The sequence below is a fragment of the Canis lupus genome, chromosome 14 (assembly GCF_003254725.2).
Source record: "Canis lupus dingo isolate Sandy chromosome 14, ASM325472v2, whole genome shotgun sequence".
Classification (NCBI taxonomy): Eukaryota; Metazoa; Chordata; class Mammalia; order Carnivora; family Canidae; genus Canis; species Canis lupus.
This window is the reverse complement of record NC_064256.1, coordinates 36,323,981-36,347,082: the sequence shown is the minus strand read 5'-3', so window position 1 is coordinate 36,347,082 and position 23,102 is coordinate 36,323,981. Positions and strand designations below refer to the sequence as shown.

General features: G+C 43.1%; 1 protein-coding gene across 1 annotated transcript; it reads right to left on the bottom strand.

The window, feature by feature from the left end:
* Window positions 1-817: 817 nt before the first annotated feature.
* On the bottom strand, window positions 818-5,162 carry IL6 (interleukin 6). Its single transcript, XM_025464343.3, has 5 exons — window positions 5,009-5,162; window positions 4,669-4,844; window positions 3,462-3,575; window positions 2,618-2,764; window positions 818-1,420 (listed from the first exon to the last, which is right to left on the bottom strand). Exons 1-5 carry the CDS (start codon window positions 5,112-5,114, stop codon window positions 1,253-1,255), a joined length of 711 nt encoding a protein of 236 aa, XP_025320128.1. The 5' UTR covers window positions 5,115-5,162; the 3' UTR covers window positions 818-1,252.
* Window positions 5,163-23,102: the final 17,940 nt, after the last annotated feature.

The window sequence follows — 23,102 nt, the reverse complement described above, 5'->3', positions numbered from 1 at the left end:
TTCATGTCCCCCCAAATTGAGATGTCTTAGAGTTTGATCACCTGTGTATGGTTTCTTCATTTAACAAATGGTTATTGGGGCCTCCTATGTTCAAGTTCTGAGCCATGGGCTCAGGATGCAAAGATAAATACAATAGTCTGCCTTCTTGAAGAAAGAAGCCTGGCTGGAAAGAAAAACCCATCGGTTTTAAGACGTTTTTAAATCTAGCAGAGAAAATGTCATGTCCTGATGTTTGATGGTACATGACTTATACTGGCAAGACCTTTATAGCCTCCTCTAACAAGACCTAGACTACACAATGTGGTAGGTGCTTTGATAGGCAGAGAGGTGTAATGTTTAAGGAACCCAGAGGGGGGAGATAGAACTTTTAGTTAATGTTTGGAAGTGCACATTGCTAGGTCTTACATAAGTGGTTGTCATTTCAAAGGCTTTTGATTGCATCTTTACATGCATTCCCTATGTTAACATGTCTTGGGATTTTCTACATCTTTGAAAATGTTCCCTGGGAAGCCGTGGGACCCTAAAGGTTAAGAGTAGGACGCCCGGAGGCAATTAGACCTGGATTTAAAATCTGGGCCTGTGCCTTACCTTCTAGCTGGGTGACTTTGGGAAGTCCCTTCTCCTATGTCCATAAAAGTGTGTACAGGGGCTGGGATTGAGCATCATAGATGTAGCATATACAGCACGTGCCCGCCATGCAGGAGGTGCTCCTTTCTACCTTTCTCCAGGTGACTGTAGCTCTTTCTGGCTGGTAGTGGTGCCCGTGACAGAAATTTGTTCACATTAAGCTTCACAGGACACATAGAGGCTTAGCTGCTGATTTTTTTTTAAAAAGGTGTTTATTGGTATAAAAACAATTTAAACATTATATAAACACAGTATAAATATTTCTTTTAAAAATATGCATAAGTTAGCCATGTATTTGAGGTAAACCTACACATTCCAAGAAATGACCTGGCTCCGAAACATCGAGGATATTCAAGCCGCATAGCATTTTACGTTAACTTTTTCAAAATGAATACATAAAATATTTCAAGTGGCACTTCATAAAAAATATAAATATCTATTACTTATATAAATTAACTCCATATCACATATTTAAATATCAATAAATTAAAAATAATTAAAATAGTGTCCTAACGCTCATACTTTTAGTTCCTCACAGAGAACAACATAAGTTTTGTGCCCACTGCACAGGTTTCTGACTGGAGAAAGGAATGCCCATGAACTACAGCAATCTTAGATGCCCAGGCTACATTATCCGAACAGCCCTCAGACTGAACTGCAGGAAATCCTCCAGACTCCGCAGGATGAGGTGAATTGTTGTGTGCTTCAGCCACTCATCCTGCGACTGCAAGATAGCCTGCAGGCTGGCGTCTGTGGTTGGGTCAGGAGTGGTCACTTCATCCTGATTCTTTACCTGAAAAGAAAAGGAAGCAAAAAGAACTATTTAAATATTGAGCAAATTCTTTGCAGTGGAGGGGTGCTCAGGGCTGAGGGAAGACATTCAAATTTGGGATGAAGGAGACTACTTGGGCTGTCTGCCCTGATTCACCCAGGTAGGGTGAGGTACCTCTCCTCAGAGCCCACCCTATGTGCAGCCTTTTCATGGCAACTGAATTCTAATCACCCCTTCACTGCTCTATCTCTGTTAGACCATGAGCATCTTGAGGGCAGCCACGGTATCTTGTCTTCCCTTATGCTAAATAGTGTGGCACATAGCCCATCCAGTTGGATCTGAGGATCTAATGGTGTAAGAAGGACCAGGAAATACCGTTCCACAGACCCACTGACATGAGTCTAGATAGTTGCGGGAGGCCTTGCACCTCCAAAGTGTGCTTCTCATGCACTGCAGCATTGGCATTACCTGGAGCTTGTGAGAGATGCAAATCTCAGGTCTCATTCCAGACCTGCTAGATCAGACTCTAACACTGTGACAAGATCCCCAGGGGTTTGGTATGCATTTTAAAGTGGGAGAAGCAGTGTTTTAAGGGAAACAGCTAGAAAAGGTAGTGAGTGGAAGTATCAATATCCAAGTGCCTGCTTCTCCATCTAGGGCCCTTCTCGTTGTGTTATGTTTGACACATCCACCCACTGTACCCTCAAGCCTCCATTCTGTGGCATTTGAATGGCTAGCTGGCAGTGCTCAAAGCTTTTGGTACCTGCTGTTCTAGCTTTTCACCATTTCTCAGTATTGACTCTTCTGGCAAAAAGTAAGGGGAAAGAGTCGAAGCTACCACAATGACAAGAATATCAGTTGCTAATAATTAAAATAAGTTTTCTTCCCTCTGTTCTTTGTTATGGATCACTGAGCAGGATCGGATGTGCTTCCTTCTGCCTCTATAGATTTTTTTCCTATTTCTTAAGCTGCTCTAGTAGAGGTTGTTGTTAAAATCATTTAATATAGTTTTAAGCATGATTATTGATGTTCTTTTGCAGAAGAGAGCCAAAAGGAAAAAAAAAAAGATTTTATCAGGAAATATTTCTTAGATCCTTTCCTCCTTTCCTCTACGTGTGGCCATCTCTTTTGAATTGGCTTTGCATCTCCAAGTTGTCTAGGCTCTGGTCTTTGAGCCTGTCTTCCTCACATCAAGGGAGGGCACAAGGAAATGCTTACCTTGCTCTTTAGCATCTGGACCAGGATCTTGGTACTCATGTGCACAGACTTGACATTTTCCTTATCACCCTCATAGTTGTTCTGGAGGATATTCAGGTGTAGCTGAAACTCCACAAGACCGGTAGTGATTCTTGTCAAGCAGGTCTCCTAAGAGGAAAGATAGGGAAATCGATTATTGCTAGGAAGACAGAATCCATTTTAAAAGTTAAAATTGCTATAATTCAGCAACTTCTCCCTCTGCCCCTCCAGAGAAGTTCAAATACTTCTGAGCATCATATTTGAGATGTCAGACAGCATCAGCTGCCCCATTTTAACTATCTGGACAGAGATATCATTTAATCAGTTTTACCCAAAGCCTGATAGATGCTGGAAGGGGAAGTCCTTCTCTGATTCTCTCCTTAATACTCTTCCTTCTGGCTATACTCTTGCCCTTGTCAATATTGGGCTGAAACCTCCTTTTGTGGACTAATCTGAAGTCAGTTCAGGATATCTCACTGTCTGAAGGGAGAAGGGTGAAGAGAATGACCTCTCCAGGGAGGGCAGACCTGGATCCCGCTAAGGGCAGCCTTAGGAAGAGAATTCATTGTTCAGGATGAATTAGTTGAACCTGCTAGGGTTTCTAACGTTTGACAGGTGTGAAAATCCCAACACAGAGGGGCTATCCTCTAACCATGCCATTCCAAAATCAGTTGCCTTTAGAGAGATTTAAGTTGGCCTCCTCATGAAATGTACATTTATCCCCTTCTTTGTTGTCTGCCTTGGTCTATATGCATACAGATACTGCAGGTAAAAGGGAGAACTTTTGACTAAGGAATAGCTAAAAGTAAGTGTTATGTGTTCATACCTGATTGAACCCAGATTGGAAGCATCCATCTTTTCCCTCCAGTTTGGGAAGATGTAGGTTATTTTCTGCCAGTGCCTCTTTGCTGTCTTCACACTTGTTAAACTTGTCACACATCTGGGAAGGAATACCAGCAGTTATCACATAAGTGCCCCTAAAACAAACACCACTAGGGGGCCAAGTCATGTTTTACCAGGACTCAAGGTTCTCTAAGAAAATGAAGTCACGGCACATTAACACCTAGCCAAGCATGGTCTAGTGAAGATGGGCACACTTGGGTTCAATTCTGGGCTCATCAAGACTTCACACTTGTTACTTCTCCTCAGTCTTGGTGTCCCTACCTCTTCAAATATCTCTTCAATGAAACTCCTTCCTTGTAAGTTTTTTTGTGAAGATGAGACATAATATTTACATAAAGTATGTGGCACATAGTAGGTACTTGATAAATGACAGCATTTTGGATGATAACTAGGTGAATATAATTTGAACTATATCATGTTCCAGCTAGAAGGACCTATGAGATCATCTAGCCCAATTCCACAGTTTTACAGAGGGGAGCCCAGAGATGGTAGGGAACTTGCCAAAGATCACAAAGCTGGTTCAGGGTTCTCAGAACTCTCTCCTATGTTCTCTCCTTTCCACCAAACAGAGCCAAACTACCTTAAAACTACCTTTAAAACTTTGGAGCTGCTTTAACCTACCCATGACTTTGCCACTTCGGTAGGCTATCATATACGCATCTGGGATGACTCTGGGGAGTCCCTAACCACTGAACCTCCATAACCTAAAAGTCCTGTGAATGTCCTGAGAAGCTCACCATTTATTTCAGGTGGCACTTTGCTAACCCTTCCAAAGTCCAAAAGACACAAAGAAGATTGATAGACCTTATTTTTTGGCTAGGGAAAAGGAAGTCCCGAGAGTCAGTGCCGCCCAGCTCATGCCAAGTATGGAGCTGGGAATGGGCCAGGGGGCATGGATTTCAGCCCCACTGTGTATTTTCCAGGAGGGAAAGGAGCTCCCTGAGACCAGCAGCAGAAAAGAAGTACAATAGACAGTCTGGCCCTGTCTGTTCAGATTTCTGTGGCCTGAAATCTGAACTGCCCCGGAATCTAGCAAAGACCTCCCAGTGCAGAAGCCCTGGTCCACATCCAGGGGCCAGGAGATGAATGCCCACACAGGCCCTTTATCACCCTCATTTGAGCCTACCCACCTCCTTTCTCAGTGCAGAGATTTTGCCGAGGATGTACTTAATCAGTTCTTCCACTTTGTTTGCAGAGGTGAGTGGTAGACTATTTGAAGTGGCATCATCCTTGGAATCTCCTGCCAGGGGTCCCGGGGTAGGGAAAGCAGTAGCCATCACCAGGAGCAGCCCCAGGGAGAAGGCGCCTGTGCCGGAGGCAAGGGAGAGCAGCCAGTGAGCCGACTGAACAGCTGGGGGAGCTGTGCTCCTGGCTGCTGGCCGCCGGCCAGCCCTCCCAGCGGACACACACCCCTCCCTCAGCCAGGCCCGGCTGCCAAGCATGCTAGGGCTAGGGATTTCCTTCACTTACTTGTGGAGAGGGAGTTCATAGCTGGGGTCCTGGAGGGCAGATGGAGCTCTCTTTCGTTCCTGGTGGGCTCGAGGGCAGAATGAGCCTCAGACATCTCCAGTCTCATATTTATTGGGGGTTGAGACTCTAATATTGAGACTCTCGGGAAAAACCCACTTTGATAAATCTTTGTTGGGGGTGGGGCCAGGGCGGGTGGGGCTGATTGGAAACCTTATTAAGATTGTGCAATGTGACGTCCTTTAGCATCACAGGAATCACAACCGGGGGGGAAGAAGTGCCGCTTAGGTCATTACGAAGGCTAGTGCTAAGAAGCAGGATCACTCTCTTCCTTTACTTTCTTTTCTGCTTTTTAATTTTTTTCATTTATTTATTAGTGACTCAGCATTTTGGCACGTCTTAAGAAGGAAAGGAAAGCTGAAGTCATGCACGAAGTTTGGTGGCGGGGGTTGGGGCAGGGTGAGAAGCTAAGGCTATGATTAAAAAAATACTTTAATTACCAGATTAGCGGGCTAGGATTTAGCATTCCAGTTAATTCATATTTGTGAAAACCTAAGACGTTTAGACCTGAGCTTCCTCAGACCACAACACAGCCCACTAGCCTGGGGTTACAAGTAAGATGCCACTAGGAGCCATCTGCGGGACTTCCCTTCCCTGGCTGTCTCTGCTACCAGCTGTTGTTGCAGGACTACCTGACTGCCCCCAGATCTCGTGCAGTTGTCTCCAGGCATTTCCAGGCACAGTGTGCAGTGCATGTATGTACATGACCCCTTTGTGCCACCATGAGGCATCTGCCACTCTCTTGCTCACCTCTTCCAGCCCAATCCATCCAGGTCAGCGTCAGCCCTGCTCTCTGCGCAGGGGCCCTGGTGAAGACTTGGATCTCTGTGTCATGTGCTGCTGATGCTGTCCCACTGCTGGCAAGAGGGTGATCTTGCTTCTGAGGGGGGAACCTTGAGAAGCCCAGGTGAGTATTGTCTCTGCTGGAGCCCTCAAGTTAGCGATACCCATTTGGTTCGGGGCAGAAATGGAGAGAATATTACTCACCTCTTTGATGGGATGTCAAAGGAGGACCTTGTGACATTTTCCAGAGCTTGTGTTCATAGCTCCCTCCTGCTGTACGGCTTGTTTTGAGTCCAGAGGTGCCTGAGAAGGAATCTCCAAACACAGACAAGGCTCTGAGGCTCTGAATCACGCTTGCCCTAGGTTTTCTTATTCGGTTGAGCCTGTACTACCTTCTAATGACGTCTCTTGCTGGAGAGTCCTTGGTCTCATGCAAATGGGCTCTAGAACCAAGCTGACCTACCAGTCTCTCAGACATCCAGGAAGCTCAGAAGATTGGCTCCAGACTGAAACTAGGGCCTCTGTACAGCATTAAAAAAAAAAAAAAAAAGAACAAAACAAAAAGAAAGAAATACAAAACACAGTGTTATCACAATCAGGTTCTTTGCTTTGCAAGGAAGATCTCATCAGGATTGCTAATACAAGGACCTCTGCTAGGGTATTTAAAATATGAATTGATTTATTCCAGTTTTGTTTTGTGAACAACACTAGGACCCACCTGCTGGGGAAAGTGAGGTCATCCATTCTTTTACTGACTTTCTTTCTAAACAGAGGCAGGTCCTGTGGCCATAGTGGGGTTTTTTCTTTGAAAATGAAAATGGGAGAGAATGATTGAATGTTTTCGCTTTTACTATTCTCTGGTCTTGAGCAACTCAGACACTGCCAGCCGAGTCCTCTCTCCTGCGCTGAATGAAGCCACCTCTCCCAGCTCCACTGTGATGCTTGCAAAAAGCCTCTGTAGTGTGGGATTGCTTTTTCTCATATATATCTATGTTTTAGAAAATATGACTTGGGGGCAGCCCTGGTGGCTTAGTGGTTTAGCTCTGGGTGTGATCCTGGAGACCTAGGATCAAGTCCTGCGTCAGGCTCCCTCCACGGAACCAGCTTCTCCCTCTGCCTGTGTCGGTGCCTCAACAACAACATACAGATTTTTCTTTTCAATTAAAAGTTTTTCAAGTAGGAAGTATACGTACATGATAAGATGTTCAAACAGGACATGAGGGCATAAAGAAAAAGTAAATCTTCCTTTCCAGCTCCTCTCCTTAAGGTAGCCCCTGACCCACAGTATTTTCAACGAAATTCTGTTACCCTGATCTGGGTGAGGTTTTCTTGGCTACCTAGGTACCTCTGCATACATGACTGGTTTATATACTGTACACACATGTATACAAATTTGTACACAAATATACACATGCTATAATTCCCCATTGTGTGGATGCCACGTAGGCAGTTCTCTACATTGTAGAGCACAGACTTTTGAGTCGTACAACATGGGTTTAACACCCAGCACTGCTGCCCCTTGCTGTATGACCTTGGCTAAGTTACCAAAGGATACGTGCCCTTATTTGCTCATCTAACAAAACTGGGATAATAAGCAATTCTTCTCAGATCGCTGTTGTGAAGACTGAATGAGATGAAGTATGAAAACTCCCTGGCATGTGGTCATGCCTCAGGAAACACTTGCTCTTTGCAGCATCCTGCGGCTGGGGGTCTGTGTCGGAGAGCTCCTTGAGCTCAGCTCCGCTGGTCCACGTGCGGGCCTGCCCGCTGGGAATGAGTGCAGCCACCGTGCCAGAGATCAGCTGGTCTCCCAGTTATTTTTCCTCTGAAGAAATGAAATTCTGTGTTTTGTTGAAAATGCCTTACAGCAAAAGTGGAAAATGAAGGGAAAATGGATTCTCCTCTTCTTTGAGAACATAAAGATCCTCAGATCTGGGCTCTAAATTTGGATATTGAGCCCAGTTTGTTTTTCCCCTACACCATTTCCAAGGCTTTCTGCCAAGTGTTTTTATGACACAAGCACTCAGCCTTCCCTGTCCGTGGTCATCATCATTATTCAAAGTCTCAAAAGTGGCCCACCAGGGTGAGGGGGTCTGACTTTATCAGATCCTATGCTTCTGGCAGCCAGGAAAGAGCAAGTTATGTGGAGATGAGAATGCAGAGTTTGGGGAGGTTAGAAGATATCTTGCATATCACTAGCCCTCTAGGATCTATATTAGCATCAATGCTTTGAGCTGGCATTTACTTATGGGAGAAATGGGCTCTTTTGCTCCCAAGCGTTAATGCAACATCTGCAACTCCACCATGATAGCTTCCTTTCTTTGGATCTCAATGAATAATCCAGCTGGAGAACTCATGCATCATATTTTAATACATACAAATGACCAGGAAAGGCCATGTTGTCAGCATTTATTAATTAATAACCTCAATTGCTGGATTGCACCATAGCTGTTTTGAAGTGACTGGCAGCTGAGACCAAGAGAGGCAGGACAAATGTGAACATATGGGCAGGAAGAAGAGAAACCAAGTAGCTTTGGTTTATTCAGGCTGGCTGGTCCTAGCTGTGCCCCTCAGAATACTGCCCATGATTGCTCTCCCACATGTGGTGGGGTCCCATTTAGAGAGTTCATCAGTGCATTCAAGGTGAAGGAGAAAAAGTAACTTCCATTTGGCCTTAGGCTCTCAGGAAAAGACGTGTTCTCCACATCTCACAGGTTCAAATGTGGTGTTGTACTGTCTTTATTCCAGGGATTGGGAGTAGGTGGGTCTGTGATCTAGTGAGAAGGAGGATTCCAAGAACAAAAGAGAAGTCACTGGGTACTAGGGAACTTGCACTGCTGTCAGAATGTAGTTTCACTTGACACTAAGTCATAAGAAGTTTACGGACTGAAACAGTGGATTATTTAACAGCTTCTTCCGGGATGGAGTCCTGCTGAGCTGACAGCCGGCCTGTAAGGCTCTGGGAAATGTCTGCTTTGGGAAAAGCAGTGGTATTACGTGGAGAGAGACTATGAGGGCCATGTGGTGTGTCTACTTGGAAAGAGCTGACTGATCTTGGAGGACAGCCAGGCCTAGAGACCAGAGCTCTGGACAGTTCCTAGCCTGGCCCTATCCCAGTCCTGGCCAGCACAGTCTCAACTCTGATGCCCGATTATCATTCCTGGTGACTTCTTCTTCTGGCCTGAGCTTTCCTGAGGGCAAAGGTGTGCTGGGGTTGTGCCAAGCTCTCCCCATCCCTCGACAGGGGCACATCAGCCTGTTCAGTGCCGGATCCCACCTGTACGTGGAGGTCAATGAGGAGGCCCTTGCAGCTTTGCTGTCGGTGCTTTGCCTTGTTACTTTCCCCGACTGATGTGGAAAATCCCAGGCATTTTAGGAGGGAAGTGACCTCTCTTGGGGCAACAATGTAGACTCCCCTTGCCCTGGGGACCGCCCCCCTTCTAATGTCCCCTTTCCTCTGGTCTCCAAGCCTCGAAGAGAGTCCTTGGATCTCCAGATGTTAATAAGCCTTCTGCTCTGAAGCCAATTTGATGATGAGAACTTGCTTTGCTGGTCCTGAAGGAGGCGCTGCCCCCCAGGGCTGGGGAGGTCAGTCAGGCTCAGTTTCAGTGCTTCATCTCTTCTCCATCTGCGGGGTAGGCCTTCTGTGTCAGTGGCTGCTGGTTCTGCTTTACAATTAGGAAACTTCAACTCGTCAGCAAGGAGCGCCGAGTTAAATTATTCTCCCGAGTCATTTGAACCATCTTTGGTTTCTTCAAAGGTCTCAGTTCTCTTGAGTTCAGTGTCATGGGCAGAAACTAAGCATGCAAAAGCATTGGCTAGTTCCTTCCACTCTTTCCCTCAAAATTAGGTACTAAGAACCCATCTGAAAGCATCACATGTAATGGTAAGACCAGGGGATTCTCCTGGGCTGGCTATGATGCACTTCATCCCCTTTCCCTGCCCTTTTGTCTATTTATTTGCTAAAGAGAGAGCGTCTTTGTCTTTTCAAACTAAGGCTCATGTATGTTCTACTTAACAAGCTGAATCTATGAAGGTAGGGAAGGTCTCTCTAGTCTTCATGGTGGAATAATGTCCTTGATACACCTTGGACATGTGGAACACTCTGTAATTTTGAGTTATTGGGGTTCATTATTCCTGAAGAAGGGCCCACCTGGATTAATTAAAAATATTACAGAAGAATTCAGATCCAGGTAAGCAGGTAAAAGAATCAGAAGTGATTTCTATTGAGCTGTTGAGTTCTACATAACTATGTATGGGTGTAGTTGTATGCAGGGCAGAGCAGAATCCTTGACCTGAAGACCATAGCTATGGTTCTAGGGGGTGCTGCCCTCACTGTGTAGGGGTGGCCTTAGAGCCCAGGGTTCCCAGGAAGCCAGGCTGGTGGTCCACTGTCACTTTGCTCTGCTGGACCTGTAGCTCCTCCTGTACCTCAGGGTTTCCACAGTGGTCTGGGTCTGAGCAGCAGTAGTGTGTCCCCCTAGGGCTCTGTGGGATGATGGCCCTATATCCCCCATCCTGGAGGCCATGTTGCTTTTGCTGTAGGTGAAAGGTAGTGGCAGGAGGGAAGGCACAACCTGCTGTACTAGTCAGCTTGGCAAGTGAACAGGTTGCACAGAAATGGTTTCCTCCACTCTCAGATTTGACATTGTTTTCTGGTCAGAATTTTCTTGGGAGCTGATGAGCTTGTGAAAGGAAAGACTGCGTTCTGATAGGGGCCTCAGTACCTACGAAATTGCTGCTAACTGCCTCAGATTTTCTTGGTCTTCAGGACAATCAGCAAAGAGGCTGTAATATATGTTCCTTTCCCTGGGGTAAGTTTGTTGACTGAGGCCTCAGTAAAGCTATTGAAGATAGCAGGTGTGTAATACAGTCTGGGGCAAGTCAGGTATGAGAAGAAATTTGGGTTCTGGGCTTTTTCTATCTGATATTGTATGGCCACTCTGTTGACCAGGTTTATGAAAGTCTCTTTGGCCTTCCTGACTTGTCTTAGACTGCAGGATTCAGAAGAAGGTTCAGGCTTTTTGCTGCCAGCAAAAAACTTTTGGTTGAAGGTAAGATTTCCATGAATGAGGCTTGTCATTTCATTGCATTGCTGAATCTTTGGTTTCTTACATTTCTTCAGCGTTAATGCTGGCAGATATGAGCATTGAGATGGGAGGATTTGGGGCAAAGCACTCTCCGATCTCAGGGATCCATTAGAGAGATGCTCTTTACATTTCCTCTTAGCTCCAGTATTCAATAATTCTATGGGTCTTCATTAGCCATGCCTAATAATCCAGAGCCTACTTTTCATGAACTATAAGAGCAGGAGACTCTACATTGGGAAAATAGTTCTTGAAAATCCAAAAGTCTAATGCTGTCTTCCAGTTTGAACCCAAGTGTGACTGGTTGCAGTGCTGCCTATTTTGACATGCCCAGGTTCATGGTGGTCATGGGCAGAATAAAATGTTTTGGAAGATGCAGAGACATTTCAATGCAAGGAGGTAGCAGATTTATTAGTCATCATACAAGCAGGAACAGATCAATATTCAAACTTGTTTTTAACTTCAAAAAGAATTACACAAGTAGTACATATTCAATGTAGAAAATGAAGAAAATGGAGAAAGGCAAAAAGGAAAAAATTGCAAAATAATTTTTTAAATTTTTAAAAAAGATTTTACTTGTTTACTCATGAGAGACACACAGAGAGGGAGAAAGAAAGAGAAGCAGGCTCCATGCAAGCAGCCCGATGCAGGACTCAATCCCGGGACTCCAGGATCATACCCTGGGCAGAAGACAGATGCTCAACGACTGAGCTACCCAGGCATCCCTGCAAATTAATCTTATCACTGAGTGGTTATCCTTGTTATTGTTAAGTTGTAATCATCCTTGTTATATTTCTTTGTATGCAATCATACATGAATGTATGGGAAATAGAAAAATACCACATGTAGTGTGTTTTCTGCTTTTTCTTTCAATACTGCTTTCTATGTATAAACATTCTGGGTAATTCTCTGAGTAGAAGTGATGTAAATAATAGCTGCTGAGCAACCATCTCAGCATAAGACCAGGATGGAGCCCAGGCAGAGATGTGATGGGGTTGACTCTGTTAATTTCTTCCTAACTCTGCATTCAGTGATTCCCATTGGTGGCTTCATATTTGACAAGGTAGCAGTGTTTACACTGTGAAATTGGCAAATGCTACAAACCAGCTTCCCCAGAAAGCAAGTTCCATCATACCAGTGGGCCCAAGGGAATAAAGGGATATTTTGGAGGCAAAAATCAATGCACTTAGGGATTGGTAATTATTATAGGGTACTATTTAGGGAATGTAGGAAAAGCATGTGTCAAAGGCATTATTTGATCTTACACTTCAAAGGCAGTTGGCCATGAAGTTTTTCTCTTTTTTAAGGAAAGAAAGTGTTATGGTCAAAGCATGCTACCAGCTGAGTTTGGGGTGTGAAGGGGTGGCGCAGATTGGGATGTGCACAGGTCAGCATTTCTGTTCTACAGAATTAGATGCCCTTAAGTTTCCCCAGATATGGGCTCATGCCATAGTAGATCAAGGAAGAGGCTAGGCTCAGCTCTTGAACCATGGCCAAGTGAAGGATGGGAGACTCGTCTCAGTGAGAGAATCAGACACAGCAAGGCAGCATCCCATGGACTTATAATTTCTGCTTTGTCACTGTCCCATTCTAACCAGACTGATGAGTCAGGAGTCCAGCTTTGGGGTCTTTAGTGGACAGGATGAGGAGAGCCCTGAAATATTCTTAAGGTCCCCAAAGGATTGCTTTGGGTCTTAAGTTTAGCTCTTAACTGTACCCAAATCACAAGGAATCACTTATCCTGCTGTTTTTCTTGGCACTGTGTCTTAGTGTACTGCGTCCTCCTTTTGATTCATCTCCGTTACAGTTCTGTTGCATATTTCTAGGACATTGCATTAGGAAAACAAACAGTGCCATTAAATCCAACCTCTGCCTCCTTTTGAGGGCATCCACATGATGACAGGAACCTGGTCGATCACCGTCTGCGTCAGAACCAAACTTCAGAATATTGAGTAAAATGTAAAACTCCCTGTTAGAAACTTGGTTCCATTTGCATGGCACAGCTCCCAGGCAGACCACATGAGACTCTATGCTATTTTTTTTTTTCCTCTCCAAAGGATGTAAGTTTTCTCATAACAGTTTCAACCAGGATAGAATGACATCTTACAGATGCCATGACATCTCTCAGTTCTGAACTTCCATCAAGCCTCAGACTGTGCCTCCATCTTCCCAGAAGCCTTCGCTGACCCATTTCCAGGAATAGTGAAGGTTCTCCTCTGGGCTCTCCTGCTGCGTCATGTACTGTACTGATCAGTTTCCAGGCAGTGTCATGATGGCACAGGCTCTGGAGCCGGACTGCCTGGGTTCAAATCCCTGTTCTGTAATATCAAGCTGTGGTCAGCTGTGAAGTTACTGAATGTTCCAGCTTCATTTTTCTCCAGTGTAAAATAAGGGGTAGCAATTATACCTTACATCATACAGTTGTTAGAACCTCTGTAAAAATGCCTAGCACCCTGCCTGCCACATAGGAGGAGCCTAATAAACATTAATATTGCTCTCTCTGCAATTGACTGAAAGCCTGAGGGCTCCATCTTCTAATCTCAATGAGTAACAAACACAGTTTTGAGCACTTGCTAAATGCTTGGGGCTGATGAATGAATGAAAGGTGGAATATCCTTTCAATTGATCTGTCAAAAATAATCATCAAGAATTTAGAAATAGAAAATAGTCTAATACAAATAATTTTCTTTGCATGGGCATTTTTTATAGGTCATATAAAATGTTAAGCTTGCTTGATTTTCAAATTACAAAGATTGCAATGCTTTATTTAATAATTTAAAAATTATGTACATATGCATATTTATTCCATATTGCAGGCAGTACAGTTTACTAAAAGAAGCATGGATTTCAGAGGCAGATTTGATTTAAATGCCAGCCACATCATTTACTGCTCGTATGGCTTTAGGCAAGGTTTCAATCCCCTGTGCCTGAGTTTCCTCATTTGCAAACTGTGGCAAAGAAAACTTTCCTTCTGGGGGTGGTTGTGAAAATTGAATGAAATCACGCCCATAAAGCACAGTTATTGGCTTAGACAAAATTGTCAGCAGATGCTAATTTTTTTAAAGTTGCTTTATTACAGGTGGGGCCAGGGACTGAGGGGAAGAGAAGGGAAATAGAAGAGGGTCAGGATAGACAAAGCATGAAGGAGAAAGCTAAAAAAATAAAAACTAAAAACAGCCCCCCAAAATAAGGACAAATAAAATGGCCTGTAAGTTCATTTTGTTTAAAATACCGTACTTTTTAGTTTTTGCATAGATGACACATACCCACGGCACAAAATTCACAAGGTGCTAAATTTTTCACTCAGTGAAAAATTAATCACTTCTACCCCTTCCTGAGCCAACCAGTTGATCTCTTTAGGAGAAAGTACTTCTACTGGTTTTTCCCTTGTGATTCCTTCCAGAAATACTCCATACATTTATAAGCAAGATATCCCTATTTCCTATGATTTAGCTCTATGCTTCTCCATAAGTGGTGGTGCACCAATGACACAGTTCTGCAGCTTGCTTCCTCCACTGAATGTGCTTTAGTGATCATTTCTTTTTGGGAGATGCAGCACTGCCTCCTTCCTTTCAGCCCTTGTATTCCATTTATTAACCAATCCCCCACTGATGGAATTTTAGGTTGTTTCCAATCTTTTGTTATTACAGATAAAACTACAATGAATAATTTTGTCTGTGATTTCACACATGTGAGTGTATCAGTGGGATAGTTTCCTAGAAATGGAGCTGCTTACTCAAAGTATACTGGCAACTTTGATAGACAGGTTGAGGTTGTACCAAGTTAACACTCCTGGTGAGGAGTGAGAACACTTGTTCTCATACCCTTGTCAGCACATAATAGTTTCAGTCTTGATCTTTGCCAGACCAACAAGAGAAAACCGTATTTCTGTGTCATTTTAATTTGCATCTCTCTTAATACTAGTAAGATAGAGTATCTGGCCAGATATTTGAGAACAATTTTTATTTCACTTTCCATAAACTGTGTCATATCCTTTGAGTTTTTGTAGGTTATTGATTTTTTAAAAATATTTTATTTATTTATTTATTTGAAAGAGAGAGAGAATACAAGCAGGCCGGGGAGAAGCAGAGAGAGAAGGTGAAACTGAGCAGGGAGCTGGACATGGGGCTCCATCCCAGGAACCCATGATCATGACCAAAGCAGATGGCACTTAACTGAACCACCCAGGCATCCCATATTGATCCTTTTCATATTGACTTAAAAGAGCCCTTGATATGCTCCAAAGGGTAAACTTTTGTTTTTCATGTGTATTTTTAGTTTATCATTCATGTTTCTATTAGTTTATAGTGGCTGTTTTTTTTTTTTTTTTTCCATAGAGAAAGTTTAGATTTTGATGAAGTAGACTTTGTATCCTTTCTTTTATGGCTTCTGGATTTTGTGACACACTTGAAAAGTCTTAGTCTACTCTGAAATAACAATATTCTCCTAAGTTTTCCTTGAGTATCTTTAAATAATAGAATTTCAAAGTATTGAGCAAATAAGACTATGCTTGTCATACAAGATGAACTAGTCCTGTCCACATCCTGATATAAATGTGCATACACAGGAAAAATGCAGGTTTGTTGGAAGGCAGAATAATCTTTTTGTACTGTTTTGCAGGTTTTCTTCATTGGTCCTGTGTTACTTTGATCCTCAGAAAGGTATTGATTAAATTAAAATATACTTCTACCTCCTTTAAACTTTTTAAAAGATATCCCTTGTTTCCTGGATCTTTTGGAATGCTAGTAATGCTGCCTATTTTGCTTTGGAAGCAGTCTGTTTGGCTTCCACCCTGAACAGCTTTGGCCTGGTCTTAGTGACTTCTTTGTTGCTAAAATAGGGAGCATTTTAGTGCTAACCTTACTTTTCCACTCTCAGAGCCGGAAGCTCCTGACCACGCCTTCCTACTTGGCCTCCCTGCTGGTCCTTTCTCTTTCTTTCTTGCTTCTCAGTCGGCTGTCCTAGCTGATCTCTCAGATCTGTAACATTTGGAAGGCTCCCTATGCACCAGGTGCTCTGAATACTTTGCATAGATCATCTCACTTAGTCCTCACCACAGTTTTCTAAGGGAGCTGTGATTATCAGCTGTAGTTTTCAGATGAGAAAATGGAGAATTAGAAAAGTTGAGTAACAAGCCCAAGAGTGCCCAACTAGGGTAGAGCCAAGGGACTCAGTGTTCTTAACCACCTCTCTAAACTGCCTATCTTATGAGCATGCTAAACAGTTCCAAGGACTACTTCTGTGCTTTCCTTGGCCAGCTCAGCCTTCTATGGCTTTACTTACCCTTTCTCTTCTATACATATAACTCCCAAGTGTATGTACTTGGCTCAGATCCACCTTGCATTCTAGACTAACAGTCTAGATATTTTCCGTGTTTGGTGGACGTTTCCACTTGGATCTACCATAGACACTTTAGATTGAGCATGCCAGTATCTCCTAAGATTGTGTGTCTAGATAGGGGTTATTATTTTCACAGCTCCCAGTGGAAAAGGCTGGTGAATTAAAACCTGGGAGATCTAAACGTAATTATCCTATATCTGAGGTTAACATTCTGCACCTGCTAGGACTGCGGCCCCAGCCCTCAAAGAACTTTCAATGATTCAGCGTGATTGGCATGTCCTTGGTCTTTTAATGCCAATAAACCCAGTTGGAAGATTGGTTCCTTTTCCCCCACAGCCCAAAGTAATTTGCTTATCCTGATGGGAAGGCCCATTCATTTCCTAAAAATGAGCAGGGCTTCCTCTCATGGAATAATTAGCATTGAAGGCCCGGATCTGTTCAAATCCTCTGAGAGTCTAGGTCCAATTCATTGGAATTAGTAATCATAGTGAACTTGGAGATAGGACATTTAAGTTAAAAACATTCCAGTGGGAGGAAGAAACTTCAACCAGAAAAAGGATCTTCTACAGTTGATGATATCACCATAGGAAGGGTATTACTAATTCCAGTTCTCCAGGATGTTTTCTTTTTTCTTTTTAAAAAGAATTTATTCATTTATTTGAGAGTGAGAGTGAGAGAGAGAGAGAGAGAGAAAGAGCAGAAGAGGGGGGAAAGGCAGAAGGAGAGGGAAAGCAGACTACTCGTTAAGCTGAGAGCCCCATGTGGGGCTCCATCTCAGGACTCGGGGATCACGACGTGAGCAGAAGGCAGATGCTTAACCGACTGAGCCATCCAGGTGCCCTGGATGTTTTCTTTTTCATTTCTCTATTAATTTAAACAAATTATAAAAGTAACATATACTCGGGTGCCTGGGTGGCTCAGTCGGTTGAGCATCTGCCTTCAGCCCAGGTCATGACCCCAGGGTCCTGGGATCGAGATACACAGATCAGGCTCTCTGTTCCACGGGGATGCTGCTTCTCCCTCTGCCTCTCTGTCTCTCATGATAAATAAATAAAATCTTTTTTAAAAAAGTAGCACATAGTAATTGTAACTATAGCAAGACTGCCAGCCCCTTGAGATGGCCACCATTAACAGCTGTATCACCTTACAAACCCTGCCACAGGGTCACATGAATGGATACAAACAGGCACCATAATTACACCTACAGGGTTGTGTTATTTATTTTTCAGGTAATGAAATCATATAATGCATATTACTCTGCAACTTGTTTTTCTCACTTAACTCTAAAATCATGAATACCTATCCAGGTCAGTTAACATAGCTTTTTATGATTTTTAATAATACATAATATAGCATGTTCCATGATTCATTTGGCCAATTTCCTTTCGATGAACACCCAGGTTATTTTCAGTTTACCATCTCTACAGCCAAGGTTACAGGAGAGAGAATCCTTGTATATAAATTCTTACATAATGAAGCATTTATCACTAAAGAGCTCTCAAAGTAAGATTTCCAAGCTACAGAGTTGGCTAGTTTCTAGAACAGCATTAATATACGCGCAGGGAAGGGAAAAGGGAAGTGATGTACTTCTGTCTGCCAGGTACTACAGAAGGTACTTTCCATAAGTTGTTTAATCTCATCTTGGTCTCCTGCCTCTGGTTGTGCCCCAGCCTCTCCTGTACATGACCCAGATGGGCATGTCACCCCTGTGCTTGGAAACCCTGTGTGGGTCCCACCTCTTGTAGGGGAAAGGCCAAGCTACTAAGATGGCCTTCGAAGCTCTCCACAGTTGGATCTCATTTGCCTCCTCCTCCTGTCTCTCTAATGCTCCCTCACTCACTCCACATTCTTAGCACACCCCAACTACTTGCTGTCCCACCTTACCGGGTCACTGCAACCCTCTCTGCCTTTGCTCTGCCTTCCTCTCTGTTCTGATGGTCCTTTCTCCCCTCATCTCCTGGCTCCTCTCTCCCTCACCAATTAGCACTCAGTCCCTGGCTCCTTCAGAATGGCTTTTGCAGGCTGGTTTTTTGAGTTAATAAGGCTGGACCCTGTGGTAGTGAATTATCACCCCCAGAACTCAGTGGCTTAACACACACGTATTGTTTGGCCAGTCAAAGTCTGTTTCAGGTGTGGATCATCATTCTCTCCAGCAGATCCCCTCAGTGACCTGCATGAAGGAGCTGATGGAGGCTTCGCCATCCTGTGACACTTGGCACTCCTGGTCCAGTTGGCAGGTGTAGAAAATACAGACAGTGGCATGCTGGCACTTAAATGTACTGTTACCTCCCATTCTTCTCCCACTGACCAGCCCTATTACACTGCCCTGCTTAACTACAAGGGGGGCAGGAGTGTAGTCCTCTCATGAGGCTGGAAGGAAAGGATAATAGGACACACATTAGCGATAGAAGCTTCTACTACAGGTGAAATGCTGCCACTCTTTATGTGTCTGTCTATTAAAGTTATTATGTGGCATTAGAATGATAATTTATGTAATGCCTTCTCTACTAGAGTAGGCACTTCTGGAGAGTAGAGAACTCTACCTTGTTCATCTTTATATCTCTGGCATCTGGCTGGCACTAGTCCAGCACATAGGAAATGCCTGAGAAACATGTGTTGACCAAATCAGTTCATACAAGTCAATAATCTACATATTATATAGATGAGACACTAAAGTTTAGAGAGGTCAGTTAACTCACCCATGGTTGCACAGCTGAGAGCTAGCAAAGCTGGATTTAAACCCAAGTCTGTCCGATTGCAAAACTCATCTTTCTAAGAAGTTAAGATTCCTAGGTCTGGTTTGGGGCAATGAACAGTTCACTCACTGGGGGTGAATTCAGTTTTAGAGACCCAAAAACCCTAACAGTCTCTTGAGTGTACCAAGTCTAAGATGCATCTACCAAGGGAATTCCTCTTTGTTGTTCTGGGAACCAAAAAGCAGCCCTTTATGACCCAAGATCTCCCAGGTATGTACTTAAAACAAGGTAAGAGAAACCATCCTCCAGCCAAACTGAAGGACATGTAAGCTCTGATATCCCTCTGTCCCCACTTAATATATTTGAATTTAAATAAAACCCCATTTCATTTAATGTGTGTGGGTGCTGAGTGTTGTAGAATTGGGGTTTGAAATTGAGTTTGAGCCCCAGCTCTGCCAAATCCTCACCCCACTGTTGGACCTCTGACCTCTGACCTCCCTTTCCTTATTTCACAAAGTAACACTGACTATAAGAATACTCACCTCATGTTTTCCTCCATTGACTCAAAGTTCCAATAGAACCTCAGGTAAGTATCCTACTGTATCATGGCTCTCTGGAGAAACAGAAACAACAGGAGATTATATATATGTATATATACACAATAGGAATATATATTTTATATATGTACAGTAGGAATATATATATAGGCTCACATGACTGTGGATGCTGAGAAGTCCCAAGATGTGTAGTTGGCAAGCTAGAGACCCAGGAGAGCCAGTGATACAGTTCCGGAATCTGAAGGCCTGTGAACCAGATTGACATAAATCTTGATCTGAGGGTAGGAGAAGACCTGTGTTCCAGCTTAAGCATTAAGGCAGAGAGAGGGCGAATGCTAGTTTGCTCAGCCTTTTTGTTACATTCAGGCCCTCAATGGATTGGATGAGGCTTATCCACACTGGAGAGGATGACCTGCTTTATTCAGTCTACTTATTCAAAGACTAATTTAGGGGGGATCCCTGGGTGGCACAGCGGTTTAGCGCCTGCCTTTGGCCCAGGGCGTGGTCCTGGAGACCCGGGATCGAATCCCACGTCGGGCTCCCAGTTCATGGAGCCTGCTTCTCCCTCTCCCTGTGTCTCTGCCTCTCTCTCTCTCTCTGTGTGACTATCATAAATAAATAAAAATTAAAAAAAAAAGACTAATTTAATCCAGAGACACCATCACAGACACATCCAGAACAACATTTAACCAAATATCTGGGCACCCCATGGCCCAGGCAAGTCAACACAAAATTAACCACCACACCTAACCTTCCTTATGTCCCATAATTTGCATTATTTGTTAATCTATAGGACTCATGCTTGCATTATTTCTCTATTGCTATTTTGTGTTTTAAAAACATTTAAAGACAGTACTGGAAGTAGAGCAATTTTACCTTCTAAAAATATTTTTAAGTGAAAATTTTTTACTAAGAGTCTTAGGAGAATTCAGTTCAAATTAAACCCCACGAATTTCCAGTTTTCCCTTACCTTGATTAATTTGCCTTTTTCTAAAAAAAATTACAACAAAGTATATTTCAGTGTTTAGAACAGTTTTTGGTTCATAGTAAAATTGAGTGGAAGGGACAAAGATTTCCCATTTAACCCCTACTCATAACCTTCGCTTTTAGCAATATCCTACCAGAGTGGTACATTTGTTACAACCAGTGGACCCACACTGATACATTAGTATCCCAAATCAATAGTTTACATTAGGGTTCACTCTTGTACTTTACATCATTTTGGACAAATGTATGATGACATGTACTCACCATTAGACTATATAGAGAAGTTTTACTGCCCCAAAAGTCCTCTGCACTCTGCCGATTTATCCTTTCCTTTCCCTATTCCCTGGCAACTGCTGATCCTTTTACAGTTTCTACAGTTTTGTCTTTTCCAGATATCATTATTATTAGATAGTATTAACCTTTATAAATTGGCTTCTTTCATAGTAATATGCTATAATGTTTCCTCTATATCTTTGAATGGATTGATGGCTCAGTCCTCATTTATTTTTACTGTAGCACATAACACTAGTTGAGATATATTACTTATCTATTTGAATGCGTGTTCATTGTTCATCTCTCCCACCAGTATGGACGTTTCTGGAAAGCATGGGCATTGTTTAATTTATCACTGTATCCTAGTCCTTATGAAAGTATATAGTATATAATAAGCTCTCAAAAATAGTTATTGAATGAATGAATGACCACGTGAATCTTTTGTGACTGTAAGCTCCTCATTTGGGGGAATTATTTTGGATATAGATGATATAAGAGTTAATCTGATACTGCTATTTCAATCAGATTTAAATGTGATGTAGTCTTACAGTCCCTTTTGGTTTAGATATGACACTAGAGAGCTCATCAGTGACCAATAAAATAGGAGAAATAATTTGTTTCCAGCAAAGTACTAATTCTTTTTAATGCAGAAATAGAGTATAAATGAAAGTGGATTATTTAATTTTCTATCATGAGAAGTGCTTCTGGTGATAACTATTTTAAAAGTTTTTAAATTTTCTATTATAAAAGTAGTAAATTTTCCCTCTCTGCATACTCATTGACCCCTATCCCACTCCCCAGAGAACTCCCCAAGAGTTCTGGAAGTTTTGTGCAATATATAAAATTTTTGTGTGAGTAGTCACAGATAAACTTAGTCCCTGCACTTGGATTTACAAAAGGCAGCACCTCTGTGTTGCTCTGACAGGTTACCTTTTTCCTTCATAAGTCCTTCCTCAATGGGCAGAAGGGAAGCCTAATTCTGTCAAGTAATGGGAGCTCAGTTTCTTCTGCTTTCAACAGTCTCCTGTTGTTTTGATATGGCTGCTTTCAAGGAAACACTTGGCCCTTTGGCACTCCACTCCCCGCCTTCTGTCCAAGATGACACCTTGGGGAATTTATCTGGGAACTTACTGGTCCTGTGGTGGGAGTGTGGGTCATATTTTGTCCACATGGTCAGGCTGCTAGTATCTGCTCCTGAAGCCACACTTAGCTGCTGGGAGGCTCCCTCAGCTGATCCCCCTGCTGGCAGCCTGTCTAGGATTTCATTGGGACTGGCCTGAGGGGTCTTAGCATGGCAGTCCCGCACTTTCACCCTTCCCAACTTACCACTTCCATGAAGACCTCCTTTATAAGCTGACCAGCCAACACTACCAGGTACCTTCTATGCCCCTTTCCAGAGTACAGCGGAACTCTCACAACACGTGGAGCTAAAAGAGCCCTGGGCCACTAGATTCAGGCCCTTTTTCTGCCTAAACATCTCTTGAAGGATTTTTATCTCTGATACAATGTATGGAGAACTGTATAAGGCAGTATCTTCCCACCTATCAAGTAGAAAAGGAACAAGAGACCCTTTCAACTTTTCCTTCAACCTAACACTTATTGTCTGGGATTTTGGCTTAGGAGGGAGGATTTTCATAACATACATCTGACCCTCTGCCTCTCCTCTCTTTCCTTTCCAGAGCCCACTAAGCTGAAGGTTGGGCTTTTATTTTCTGTCTCCTTCCTGTTGCTAGGGACTTCTCCTCTGGCATATTCTTCTGCATGTCAACTCTAGTGCTATGCCTTAGACTAAACACTAGGTGAGAATTCAGGGAGATAAATAAGCTTGCTGATAAGGGAACATACATACATTGGGAAATTCTTTAAAAAATGGTACCCATAACATGTGCATATCTTAGTTTAACTAGTCAAAGCAAGGTGATACTACATATAATCCTCTGTTTCTTCTTTTTCAATTTAGTATTTCTTGGAGATATTTCCATATTCACACACAAACACATATCTATCTTATTCTTTTTAAAGAGCTGCCTAACAGGGGCGCCTAGGTGGCTCAGTTAACTAAGTGTCTGCCTTCGGCTCAGGTCATGATCCTGGGGTCCTGGGATGGAGCCCACATCAGGCTCCCTGCTTAGTGGGAAGTCTGCTTCTCCTTCTTTCCCCTCTTTCCCCTGCTTGTGCTCTCTCTTGCTATCTCTGTGTCTCTCTCTCAAATAAATAAAATCTTTTAAAAAAAAAAAAAAGAGCTACATAATAGTCTTCAAAAACTAACATAGTTTACTTAGCCAGTATCCTCCTGAAAGATGTTTAGGTTGTT

Coding starts and splice junctions, on each gene's coding strand:
- IL6 (XM_025464343.3), bottom strand. CDS start 5,114: ATGAGACTGGAGATGTCTGAGGCTCATTCTGCCCTCGAGCCCACCAGG. Junction 4,845..5,008: donor TATGAACTCCCTCTCCACAA/GTAAGTGAAGGA, acceptor CCTCCGGCACAG/GCGCCTTCTCCCTGGGGCTG. Junction 3,576..4,668: donor TCTCTGCACTGAGAAAGGAG/GTGGGTAGGCTC, acceptor ATTCCTTCCCAG/ATGTGTGACAAGTTTAACAA.